This window comes from Mus caroli, chromosome 14, assembly GCF_900094665.2.
Source record: "Mus caroli chromosome 14, CAROLI_EIJ_v1.1, whole genome shotgun sequence".
In the NCBI taxonomy this organism is placed as follows: Eukaryota; Metazoa; Chordata; class Mammalia; order Rodentia; family Muridae; genus Mus; species Mus caroli.
The window spans coordinates 70,412,765-70,426,537 of NC_034583.1; the positions used below are offsets into that span (position 1 = coordinate 70,412,765).

Genomic DNA, 13,773 nt, shown 5'->3' on the forward strand with positions numbered 1-13,773 from the left:
CAGCCTGGTCTACAGAGTGAGTTCCAGGACAGCCAGGGCTATAAAGAGAAACCCTGTCTCAAAAAACCAAAAAAAAAAAAAAAAAAAAAAAAAAAGATTTCCTGCAGAGCCTGTAATCCCAGAGGCAGAGGCAGGTGGATCTCTGAGTTTGAGGCCAGCCTGGTCTGCAGAGTGAGTTTCAGGGCAGCCTGGACTACACAGAGAAATACTGTTTGGACAAACTGGGGGTTAAAAACCTGCAGCTAACAGCTATTTTGTTCCAGACAGAGTTCTTGGGAGCATTAGTCAGTGTGTGTATATAGGCAAAGTTTACAACAGCTTTCAAAACTGAAGCCCTGTTCAGCCACCTGTCTGTCCATGCCTGCCCTCATTCCTAGGTAATTGAGTGGTAAACGAGGAACTAAGTGGAAGTGGAGAGGTCTTTACAGCTGACTTCCTAATGTACCTGTTAATAGTGTTTCTGTTCGGGCCTTAGAATATTTGGAATTGAATCTAGGTGTGTGTGTGGGCCAGGCTTTTACAAGCACTGTGAGCTAAGAGAAGCAGTTTAGGGAAGAAAGGTTTGTTTTGGCTTATGTGCTTAAGGAGATCAGATCATAGCAGCTTACATCAGGGTGACCAGGAGACAAAGTGGGGCACTGACAGGACGTCCAGTATAACTTGCAAAGGCATTCAGTTCCTCAGTGACTTCTTTCTTCCAGAAAGCCCCTAACTCCCAGAATGGCACCATCAGCTATGTTTAACCTTTGTGATCAGGGGATACTTAGAATCTAAGCTTGCACACAACAGAATGGTATTTGGCTAACAAAACCACAATTTGTCCAGTAATAAAGCATATATAGCTTTAGTGGCATATACCCTTTATTTTGGTCGGTCTGTCTGTCTGTCTGTCTATCTATATCTATATCTATCTATCTATCTATCTACCTACCTACCTAATGTGCCTGAGTGTTTTTCCTAAATGTACATGTATGTACATCATGACATCAAGTGGGCATTGAATCTCCTGGAACTGGAGTTACAGATGGTTGTGAGCTGTCAGGTTGGTGCTACAAATCAAACCTGGATTTTCTGGAGAGCAGCCAGTTCTCTTAACTGCTGAACCATGTCTTCAGTCCCCATTTAGTCTATTGTGTCCTGTTTCCAGGTTACATTGTCCTTGTTCTAGTCGGGATCTGTGCTTGTTTCCTGTAGGCTAATGCTGGAGAGGAGTTCCAAGTTGGTGTCACACCTCTAGAATGGTTTTGCTTACTTCTTTGGTTGCTTGTTTTTTCATTAGGGACAAATTAGAGGCCACCCATGACTTGGGCATCTTCTTATCTTTACATAGCCTTGATTAGTAGTTGATAGTTTCAGCATATGGTTTAGGTAAGACCCATTTTGCTGGCTGAGAGTGGTGGCTCACCCTTATAATCCCAGTACTCTTATTTCCTCATGGTTAGGGTATGTTGCAGAGACGCCTTACATGTGTACAGTGGCGTTCTGAAGCTCACCCTCCAGATGATCCTTTACCGTTTCTAGAGCAGTGTTTGATGGTTGTAATTCAGCCTAAGGTTATACTGTCTTAAAGCTGACTTTCTGTTGTTGCCACGGTCTCCTGTAGCCTGGGCTGCTCTTGTCACTGTGCTGCTGCCACACCCGTTGGAAGTGGTCTTCAGTTCTTGAGTTCTGTGTCTTTCTGCTGGATATACATACTACACAAGTCAGTTCTTGTAGTCATGTTAGAAAGGTTTTGTTGTTTGCTGCAGCAGGCTCTCACTGTGAGTACAGCTGGTGTGTGCTCCTCCTCCTCCTGCTTGGAAAAGCAGGCTGCCAGGCGCTAAGATTACACACTGCACTTCTTCCATATTCTAGGACTACAGGCCTCAGCTAATTAATAATACATGGATTTTTTAAAATATAGCTGCTAAACTAACATGTAAAATATTTTCTCTTTCAACTTGCCCAAACCAGTCTGCATCTCAGAGGACCCAGTCAAAAATCAAGTAAGTGTTTCTTTCTTATAAAGAAGCCCATGGTAAATGTGCTTAAGAGGAGAAAATTCTGGTTTCACAGAAGGCAGATCCTTAACTGTGATTTTAAGTGTTTTCTAATTTAAAAATTGTGTTACAGTCCTCATGAAAAATTTAACTTTAAGTCTGTCTACTAATTAGTATTAACATTTTAATGAATTCATATCACTGTCATCTCTAAACTTGCTTAGCTTGGTTCCATATCATGTTGCCTTTGTGTGTATTATAGAGAGTTGCTTCCTGTGAAGTCACTGTTGTCCACGTAAAGAAGTAGTGGGCTACACAGAATTGAAACTTGCCATGCTGCTGCTGGTGTGTGTGCCTGTGTGTCTGGGTGTGTGTGTGTGTGTGTGTGTGTGTGTGCATGTGTGTGTGTTTGTGTGTCTTGTGAGCATGTATGTGTGTGCACTCGAGTGCAAGAAACAGGTGCTGAGGACTGAGCCAGCAAAGGCCCCATGCATCTTAGGCGAGTGCCATGTAGGTGAACTGTACCGTCAGCCCTTGTTCTGCCTCTTATATTTGGATCATATTAGGAATGTTCTACATGAGTTCAGAGCTAGTATTGCAGTCTCATAATGAACGAATAGCAAGGCTTTGACTGTGGCTTAGTCAGTGAAGTGCTTGCCCTGCAGGGGTGAGCATCTGAGTTTAGATTTGATCACCCACATAAATATAAAATAAAACCAACCAAACCAAAGACTGGACATGGCAGCACACCTGTAATCTTAGTGCTGCGTGGATAGAGAAAGATGGCTCCCTGGAGCTCACTGGCCAGCCAGCTTGTCTAGCCATTTAATAAACTCCAGGTGAGTAAACACATTTCAAAAAGTAACATAGGAAACAATTAAAGAAGACACCCAACCACTGGCCAACACACACATTCACTAGGCCACATGTATATATGCACACAACATACAAAGTATTCTCTAGCCACATAAACAACTTGTATTCTTAAGACTGGAACTTCGGAGTCTTACTAGTTGTGAAGGTGTGTGCTGGGCCTGTTGAAGTGCATTTCTTTACCAAAGATGGCTTTTATTGTAATCTAAGCAGGGGAGTGGCAGTTCAGAACGGATTATTAAGTACACTGTGAAGCAGGCACTTGCCCTTATCCTTAGATATAGATTAGTGCTGCGGAAGCAGCTTTGCCCTCTGGGAGATTTTAGTCCAGTCTAGTTTGGGAGTGAGAATGAATGCCTACATTTTCAGTGCTTTTGTTATTGGAAGACATGTAAAATTCTTAGACACGCTGGCCTTCCCTCAGAACTTGAATTAATCCTTTAATACAGTGTATAGTGTGTCGGCAGGCACTGTGGGGCATCTAGGCAATGCTCTTCATTGTTTCACTCCTTATATTTGCTCCCACCTTGAGTGAGCAGAACTTGGAGTACTGACATAGGCTGACCTGTGCCCACTGTGTCAGTGCTGCCAATTGGTTCGCAAGCTGACTGCTTCATCTTTCCAAGCTAGCACTCTCAAGCTGTTTTTAAAGAGTTAAAAAATGACGGTGTTGGTGGTGCACATAACTGGTAGCTGTTAAATTTTCATCTTCTGTATTAGCTTAAGCACAGCAGTATCAGGAACTTAGGGCATTGGGACTGGAAAGGTTTGCCATTGTCTACCTGCTGATAGGATTAGTTATTTATATAGCTGCTTTGTCATTTACTTCCTAAAGGTGGAGCTCTTGTTCTAGTAAAACTATTAATTTGACAACTTTAAGAAAATCAGAAGTTATATTAAGTTATTTCTTTGAATAGGTATGACTGGTATCAAACCGAGTCTCACGTAATCATTACCCTTATGATCAAGAGCGTTCAGAAGAATGATGTACGTGTGGGATTCTCAGAGAGAGAGGTAATTAGTCTTTGAACCTTTTGTAGAAGTTAAATACTGTTTGTAAATTTAGTGTATGAATAATTTATACCAGTTTATTAGATATATTTCATTTCTTCTTGAGATAAAATGGAAAATACTAAATGAAATTGGAGCATTGCTTTTCATTTGAAAATTTTGAAAAATATGAACTAAGAACATGTTTGCAGTAGGCTGTCTCTAGAGGTGCTTGCACTTGGTCTGAGACAAGGTCCTGCTATCTAGCCATGGCCGGCCTTGAACCTGCTGCAGTCCTCCTGCATCAGATCCTGGGGTACGTGTCACTGTGCACTTGCTTATTGTGCACAGTGAACTTTTGCTAGTGTTGCTGGCTTACATCATCTGTTAGGTTTGCAGTGCAAGGCAGAACTGGGCTGACAGTAAGATCAATGCTTTGGTTAAACTTCCTGGTATATGTTACTTTCAAAACAGTTAGGTTTACTACCACCAACTACCTACCAATATCACACACAACACACGCACAAACAGTTTAGTTGTATGGGGTTTATACATGTCTTCAAGTTTATTAACTATATTAAAGGAGTATGATTTAATAGCTTTTTCCTTCCTCATGATAGATATTTACAAGCAGTATTGTGATAGAATTAATATAATTTACATAGAGTAGGCATTTTTAAAAGCTGTATGCTATATTTGTTCTTATGTATTATGTTTTTGTGTTTTGAATACTAAGTATCTGTAATTAGATCTGTAATTAATACAATGCAACAATCTTTTCTACCATTTGGTTCTATGTATGAGAATTCAAATGAGAGATGCCATGTGAAAAGAAGAAAATATTCTTTTGAAGTGTCTAAATCTGACATTGTAGAGCTGGTGAGATGGCTTGGGGGGTAAAGGCCCCGTTTGCCAAGCCTGACTCACAGTCTGAGTTCAATCCCGGGGCTCCACATGGTGGAGGGAGAAAGCAGCCTCCTGCAACCTGTCATCTGGCCTACACACAAACTCACACACTCACACACAAACTCACACACACACACACCCATCTGCAACATTGCTGAAATTTGTAGTTATATTAAATACTTGGCTTTTTATATACATTTACAAAGTATGATACTAACTGTGTTTTCATTAGTTGTCTGCTGTCGTGAAAATCCCTTCTGGAGAAGACTACAGTTTGAAGCTGAGGTTGCTTCACCCTATAATTCCAGAACAGAGCACATTTAAAGTACTTTCAACAAAGGTAAGCAAGCAGAGAGAATGTAATATTGAAAAAGTAATAGCTGCAAAAGGATACTGGTAGATGAAATCATCCACGTATAGCTGGCCTGTAGCCCCTGCTCTCAGCGTGTTGGGGATCAAACCCAGAACTTCATGTGCTAGGCAAGGACTCTACCAGGAGTCTGCATCCCAGGCAGTGTCGCTGTTTCTAAGACACACACCACTGGTTAAAGGTATGAGTAAATAAGAACAAAGGGGTTTTTTCTAAATTTTAAAATTACATTTACATCTGTGTGTGTGTGTGTGTGTTTGTATGTATGTATGTATGTATGTATGTGAGAGCTGTGATGGGTGAGTAGAGGTCGTAGGACATTTTGTGGGAACTGGGAACTGGCTCTCTTCTATCTACCATGTGGGTCTGGGGGATCAGACTCAGGTTTGTGGTGGTTTGAATATGCTTGGTCCCTGGAGTGGCGCTATTAAGAGGTGTGGCCTTGTTGGAGGTAGGCTTTGAGACCCTCCTCCTAGCTGCCTAGTAATCAGCCTTCTAGTGATCTTCAGATGAAGATGAAGAACTCTCAGCTCCTCCTGCACCATGCTTGCCTGGATGCTGCCATGCTCCCTCCCTAATGATAATGGACTGAACCTCTGAACCTGTAAGCCAGCCCCAATTAAATGTTGTCCTTATAGAGTTGCCTTGGTCATGGTGTCTGTTCACCGCAGTAAAATCCTAACTAAGGTTTCTATTTAATGTAGATATATCAATCAGCCAATCTAGTTATTGTGTGTGTGTGTGTGTGTGTGTGTGTAAGGTTGAAATGGGGTGTCTTTTGACGTAGGGTCTTTAGCTATATTGCAGCTCCCTGTTTTACTTAGATTGGCAGGCCAGTGAGCCCCAGGAATCTGCCTGTATGTGCTGTCCTAGCTCTGGAGTTAAGAACAAATGACACAGCTGCATTTTCTGTGGGTGCTGGGAAGCTGAGCTCATGTCCTGATCCGCACAGAGCAAACACCTTAGACTTCATTGTTTTAAAACTCATGCATGTGTTTGTACTGGGACTAGTGCGCATGAGTGCAGGTGTCTCAGGAGGCCAGAGGCATTGGGTCCCCTTGGAACTGGAGTTTTAAAGGTGGCTGTGAATATGGATTCTGGAATCCTCAGCAAGAGCAGTCTGTACTTTTCTCCGCTGAGCCATCTTTCCAGTTCTAACCAGCCTCTTCATGAGATTTGATGCTCGTGAACTGTCAGTGTGGTCTGTCTCACATAGTTTATACGTACTGTAAGGTAGAACCTGCATTTTGTTGATTTTATTAGTCCAACTGAACTTAGGTTATTTTCTTTGTTTGTTTGAGACAGGATGTCTCTGTGTGTCCTCTTTGCTGTCCTGAAACTCACTCTGTAGACCAAACTGACCTTGAACTCAGATCTGCCTGCCTCTGCCTCCCAAGTACTGGGATTAAGCGTGTGCACCACAATACCCAGCTCTAGGTTATTTTATTAAGAGGAAATGCTGAATATATTTGAATTATAGTATGATTATATAAGTTAGATTCCTGTATAGTTAAAAATAAGAATGCCAATGGAATTATTTTTTAGAGTATTTTAAATGTCATTCCAAAAAAAGAAGGAAGTAGTATAATTTAGTAGAGAATATAGACAAATTAAAAATAAAAACTGTAGGGTATGGTGACTCCTACCTGTAATTCCAGCATCCAGAAGGATAGAGTAAGAGGATTGCTGTGAGTTTGAGGCAAGCCTGGGCTACAAAGTGATTTTTCAGGTCACTGAAATCATGGGTTAGAGTGAGAAAAAAAGAAAAAAACAAACAAACAAAAACAAAATACAGTATAAATAAAGCATGTGACTTGCGCAACCCAAAATGAAAGATATAGGTTAAATGCATCTTGAGATCTTTATGTAAAACTATGTAATTGTAAAACTGTGAAATAGTTTATCATAAATAAAAGATATCATAAATGAGTAAGTGAAAAAGGAATTGTTTAGGTGGACATTTTGCAGTCTAATCTTCTCTATTCCTGGAATAGGATCCTGCCCTTCCTCTGTTGGAGTAGGAAGAACAAAGCTTAGAAGTAGAGTTTGCATTGACTTAAGGATTGCCCTTTAGGAAAATGTATGGCTTGTCAGGAACAAAGCTGGCCGGTTATGAGGCAGCTACATGACACTGCACTCTGTGGGATGGTGCAGAGTGAGAAGAGGGGTGTCTGAGAAGTTAGAGTTTCCATTGCTGTGAAGTGACACCATGACCAAGGCAACTCTTACAAGGACAACATTTAACTGGGCAGGCTTACAGATTCTGAAGTTAAGTCCATTATCATCAAGGTGGGATCATGGCCGCTTCCAGGCAGGGTATGGTACAGGAGGTGCTGAGAGTTTTCATCTTGTTCTAAAGGCAAACAGAAGACTAGTTACCAGGCAGCTAGGAGGAGGGTCTCTCAAGGCCACCAGCACAATGACATAGTTCCTCCAACAAGTCCACACTTCCTAATAGCGCCACTTCCTGGGCCAAGCATATTCAAACCACTACATTCCACTCCCTGGCTCCTATAGGCTTGTTCAAACACATGAGTCTATGGGTGCCACACCTAGCCATAGTATAATGCAAAATATATTTACTCCAACTTCAAAAGTTCTCATAATCTATAGCAGTCTCAACAATGTTAAAAGTACAAAGTGTCTTCTGAGATTCATCCACACAATTAACTGCCATCCCTTATAAAATCAAAAGCAAAACAGCAAAAAGCCGATCACATCATCACAGGCTATACATTACCATTTGAAAACATCATAGTGAGGAAATACTGGACCCAAGAAAGACAGAAAACCAGCTTGGCAAACTCCAGACTCTGCATCTCAGGTCTGATGCCAAAGCACTCTTCAGATTGCCAACTCCTTTCTTTCTCCTGGGCTGGCTCCACTCCCTGTGAGCAGCTTTCCTCCACAGGTATCCCATGGCTCTGGCATCTTTAACATCTTGGGGTCTGCAAGGCAACTTCAGCATTACAGCTTGCTTCAGTTCCTGAAAGCCACACATGATTTTCTGGGCTCCTCCAAAAGGCTTGGGTCACTCACTTCTCCAGCTCTCTCTGTAGCACTTTAGGCTCTTGTTGACTCCACTCCACTGCTGCTGCTGTTCTTGGTAATCATCCCAGGGTACTGACATCTCTAATGTGTTGGGGTCTTCTGCTGAAACCAGGCTTCACCAACTGTCTCTCATAGGCTCCTTTCATGGTACCAAGCCTCATCTTCTTTGCATGACCCCCTCTGGCCTGGACCATCAACTGCAACTGAGGCTGCATGTTCACCAGTAGTCTTCCCTGTCTGTCTCAGTGCCAAGCCTCAGTTTGGGTGGGATCTTGCCCCAAAGTCACCACTCTTTTAATTTGTTTATCTCCTTGAACATAGGACAGCTCCATTCTATTTCTTGGTGCCCCTTTGTAGTACTACTTAATTAATCCTACTCAAATCAACCCTGGGTGGCAGCAGCATTCCATGCTACCCTTCCCAGTGTTCTGGGTTTTCGATTGAAAGACACACACACACACACACACAGAGAGAGACACCCTTATATTTTAATATGCCTTTAACAGCTCAATGGCTAGGCCACTTCCAAACCTCCATGTGGCTAACAACCCCCCTCCCCCAATATTTCTGAGTTATTACTTCCTAAGATCTGTATTACATCTTTGTTGCCCTAGACCCAGTTGGAGGCTCCTTGGGCCCACTCTTCCCCAGCTCTTCTCTGTCCTCTGTACTTCTCCTCCAGCATGGCAGCTGTCCCTCTGCTTCCTGGGTCTCTTGCCTGGGAATCCTAAAAGTCCTACCTCTGTCCCCCTGCCCAGCCACTAGCCACCTGCAACTTTATTTACCAATCAAAACCAACTGGGGACAGGGTGCTACGTGTAGATATGTGGATTCTTGTGCAATTTGGGGGACCCAGATAACAGTACTAGTGGCATTAGACCAGATCCACAACAGCCCTTTATTCTTTTAACCATACAGTTTGTACTTTTCCTTCGGAAGCTCACTCCTAGTCATCGAAAGTCTCTTCCTAAGAGTGAACTTTAGTAACTGCACAGCAGAATCTATACCAGACTGTTTTGACACTTCCTTTGTCAAAGCAATTAATCTAAATCTCTTTACCTTAGCCTCAGTCAGACTCTTTGAACAAAGGCAAAAAGCAGCCACATTCTTCACCAAAATATCACAAGAGCAGTCTGTAGGCCACATATTAAAACTCTTCTCTTCTGAAACCCCTTGAGCCAGTAGGCCTATACAGTTCAAGTCACCCTCAGCAGCACTGGCTTCCATATTCCTACTAGGATGGCCCATCAAACCCAACTAAATCATTCCACGGCTTTCCAAATCCAAGGTCCCAAAATCCACATTCTTCCAAACAAAAACATGGTCAGGCCTATCACAGCAATGCCCAGTCCCTGGTACCAACTTCTTTCTCAGTTAGGGTTTTACTGCTGTGAGCAGGCACCATGACCAAGGCAAAGGACAACGTTTAATTGGGGCTGGCTTACAGGTTCTGAGGTTCAGTCCATTGTCATCAAGGTTGGCAGAGTCCAGGTAGATTTGAGGATCTGAGAGTTCTATATCTTGTTCCAAAGGCAAACAAACAGGAGAAGAACCAGGCAGCTAGGAGGAGGGTCTCTCAAAGCCCAACTCCATAGTGACACACTTCCTTCAACGAGGCCATATATGCCTCCTAATAGTACCACTCCTGAGCCAAGCATATTTAAACCACCACAAGGGATTGGCCATTTTCAGTTGCTGCACTATTCACATAGAGTTAAATTTATTTAATAATAGAATTTTGAGCAGTCGGTCCCAAAACTGGAGAGAGATAAGAGAGGCAGGTGAGGAATGGTGTGTTTTTGTTGGGTGTTTTTTAGTTGTTTTGGTTTTTAAGTCAAAGGCTCCCCTCAAGCTGTTCATTCTCCTGCCTTGGCCTTTTGAATGCCAGAATTCAGATATTGTCCTTTCTTATTGTCCATCTGTGAACCCCCACCCACATCCGCCTCCTGCCTCCTGTTGCTAGGTATTGAACCTGGGACCCTGTGCAAGCTTACCACTTAGATATCTTCCCAGTCCAAGAGAGCCCTACTGCATGTCCATTTGAAGTCATTTATTAAGAATTGATTTCTGTGACGAGATGATGAATGACTTAAGAATTTGTATTTCACATAATGTTTGGCATATAAATGCAGTTTGTATTTCAGGTTATGAATTTATTATTTTATTTTAGGTTTTTTGTTTTGTTTTTGTTTTCTTGAGACAGGGTTTCTCTGTGTAGCCCTGGCTGTCCTGGAACTCACTTTATAGACCAGGCTGGCCTCGTACTCAGAAATCCGCCTGCCTCTGCCTCCCAAGTGCTGGGATTAAAGGTGTGTGCCACCATACCTGGCAACTGAATAACTTTGGCATAAATATACTCACACTATTTTTATCTGCTAAATTTGGTAGTTCTCCCCCTATATACACAGTGCTCAGTGATGCTTGTGGAGGAACCTGAATTGGAATTGATAGAGTGAATGTTTTGGGTTTTGTTTGTTTTATTTTTGAGACAGGGTTTCTCTGTGTAGAGCTGGCTGTCCCCAAACTCCCTCCATAGAACAGGCTGGTCTCAAACTCCCAGAAATCAGCTTGCTTCTGATTCCTGAGTCCTGGGATTAAAGGCTCAAGGAAGAAAACGGTCTCAAAGTTTACACCGTAGTAAATAATAACGTGGCACAAACCTGTCCCAACCCTCAGGCAGGGGGATCTCTGTTAGTTGTTTGTGCTGGCCCAGGATACAAGAGCAATGCTTCTTAGGTTTTTCTTTGTTCTGAATGGAATTTAAGATTCTAAGGTTGTGTCTAAAGCAGGGCTTTTATAACCATTTTGCTTGAGAACATTTTATGTGGCCCTGGGAATATATAGATATATAACATAACTCAAGTGTTCACTAATAATAAATTTTAAAGAAATTTATTTTTAAACGATTATTCGGTTATATGTAGAACCTTGCCATTTACTAAAAATGAAAGAAAAGTTAAGATAGGTGATCTTTGGTTTTTGCACAAAGAATTAAACTTGGTTGTTTCTTGGTGCATAGAGCGTCAAGGAGGTTTTTTAAGTGTTGTTTGACCTTTGTTTTTGTAACCATCAGTTCTTAGAACACTGCTTCACATAAACATAGTAGAAAATGACAAGTACTTCTAGGGCCATTTCAGAAACGGTTGGAAATTCTGTCCTAATCCCAATCCAGAATTCATTGACTGATTTATTTATGTTTATGAAATTCATGTTAGCAATTTAACAATAAAATCCCAGGATAGAATAGTTTGATACTCCCATGCCGAGGTTTGGCAGGAGGACTGTAGCAAAGTCTTAGTTTTCTGTAATTAAGCCACGCTTTTGGTTTTTACTTTTTTTTTTTTTTTTTTTTAAGATCACAAAAGGTGTGTCCAGCAAAATTACTGCACTTTATTAACATACACTAGTTTTGAATCCCAGCCAAGGTGTTTCAGGCAGTATTCAGTTAATGTTACAGCATGCTAGCGTGTTGAGAGAGCATGCACAAGGCAGAGAGTGCCTGTTGTGTGTTCAGGCTAAGGCTGCAGTGATGTTGTTCAGTGCAGTATTGGCCAGGGCTGCCCAAATGCCATGGGCTCCTTACACATTTGGCTTAGAATTAACTTGTGGTGGTATTACTGTTGCCAAAGCTTTGGTGGTTCCTGGATTCAGCTGCACAGCTGGATACAGGGTCGAGAGACCTACAGATAGAAGACCAGTGTTCTGACCCTCGGGTCAACATGTTTTCCATATGCAGTTATAAACTGCTGTGTTTTTCAAAAACAAATGTAAAAAAAAATTTTTTTGTAATTATGTTTCTTTAGGGAACTAAATGGTAATATCTTTTATCATTTCCTTTTTTAAACAGCAGAGGGAGGCAGTGTTATATGCAGTAGTGCTAGGAAGATGGGATTCAGTGGGTAAAGAGCTTGCTACATTGAGGACCCAGATTTCTAGAACCTATATGAAATCAGGTGGGTGTGGTGGCTGCTCGTGCTTCTCAGCATCCAGGAGATAAACACAGGAGATCCTTAGAGCAAGGTGGCTTGTCAGACTAGCTAAAATGTTGTACTCTACGTTCAGTGAGAGACCCCATCTCAGGATAGAAGGTGGAGAATGATTGAGGATCACATCTGATATCTTTGTACACGAGTTCATACACATGCAGGTACACCCATACATGCAAATAAATAAAATGTAGACAATAATCTTCCATGGTTCTGTTAAGTAAGCTGGCATATGTAAAGGACTAAGCACACAGTGCTCAATCAATGCTACTTACCCTCATAATTCAGATTTTTATTTGGGCTATAAAAAAAATACATGCAGAGCATAGCAAAGGTGGAGGAGTATACAGAGGCACTGAGAAGGTAATCCCTGCTACCACAGATGGCATTTTAGCTTCCCTTTAATCATGCAGATCTTTTGAACAGAGCACATGCCATAGTCACTGTTGACATTTTAGTATATATTCCACTGAATAACCAGCTCTTTTCCAGTATGCATGTTGTACATTGGAATGTTGTTGCAGTCTTCAAGCGGAGTCATACGAGATAGGATTTTGGTGGTCAGTCACACATACAGTAGGAGGGAAGAATATGTTGATAGCTTGGCCTTGTATAGGAAACGTTGTCCTGACTCAATCTCAACCTGTAGTAAATATTAGAATTAAGCAGTTAGAAGAGGTGAGGGAAAACCAGCTTCCTGTAAATTGCCCTCTGACCTGCACATGGTTGAATAAAGGTAGACACTGCTCTAACAGCCAAGGAATTTGATTGCTTAGAATTCTCTGATGGTTTCATCCTGAAGAGCTGCCAAAGAGAGCCCCTCACTCAGGTCCTGAGGAAACCCTTCTCCCACCAGTCTGTGGCTCTTGCTCAGAGAAGGGAATGGATACCATGACTGCTTAGGAGTAGTGCCGGAGCAATTGTCCTCTGAGAGAAATTAATGAATTCTCTTACACACAGGGTCCTCAGAGGTGGGCTGGTGGTATTATAATACTGAGAACTGGTGAGCCAGCACAAAACTAGTTCTTACAAATGGCTTATAGATACTTCTCTGATATATGATCATATCTTAAAAGCATTTTCTGTGTACTTGAGAGTAATATTTAAATTACCAAAGTTTTAAGATAATTGTGTTGGGGGATGCATGCACATGCATGTGAGTGAACGTGTGTGAAGGCAGGTCAACATCTGGTGTCTTCCTCATTTCCCTTTTTGAGACATAGTCTCTCACTGAACCTGGAGCTCAGTGATTGGCTAGATTATGGCCTGCTAACCTGAGGGATCCCCTTGTGCACACCCCACCCCACCCCATCTCTATCTTCTTCGCTCTGGGGTTGCAAGCACATGCTGCCACGCCCAGCTTTGTACATGGGTACCGAGGGTCTGAACCCGGTCCTTAGGCCTGTGGGGCAAGCTCTTTACCAACTGAGCCATCTTCTCAAACACTTAAGGAAATTTTACTTAAACACAAGTAAGTTTGCTTATTGATGGTTACAATGAAAACATTTCTGAAACTGGGCAGGTAATTCTAGAAGTATCTACCAAAGTCCTCAAGACTTAAATTTAATTTTTTTTTTTTTTGGTTTTTGAGACAGGGTTTCTCTGTATAGCCCTGGCT

At 41.9% G+C, this 13,773-nt stretch overlaps 1 protein-coding gene across 1 annotated transcript in view; it reads left to right on the forward strand.

Moving 5' to 3' along the window:
* Sugt1 (SGT1 homolog, MIS12 kinetochore complex assembly cochaperone) overlaps positions 1 to 13,773 on the forward strand; it is a 38,301-nt gene that overhangs the window by 15,314 nt on the left and 9,214 nt on the right. Inside the window, exons 8-10 of the mRNA XM_021181788.2 lie at positions 1,954 to 1,985; positions 3,770 to 3,866; positions 4,981 to 5,088. Of these exons, the coding sequence (XP_021037447.1) occupies positions 1,954 to 1,985; positions 3,770 to 3,866; positions 4,981 to 5,088 (237 nt within the window). The remainder of the gene's footprint in view (positions 1 to 1,953; positions 1,986 to 3,769; positions 3,867 to 4,980; positions 5,089 to 13,773) is intronic.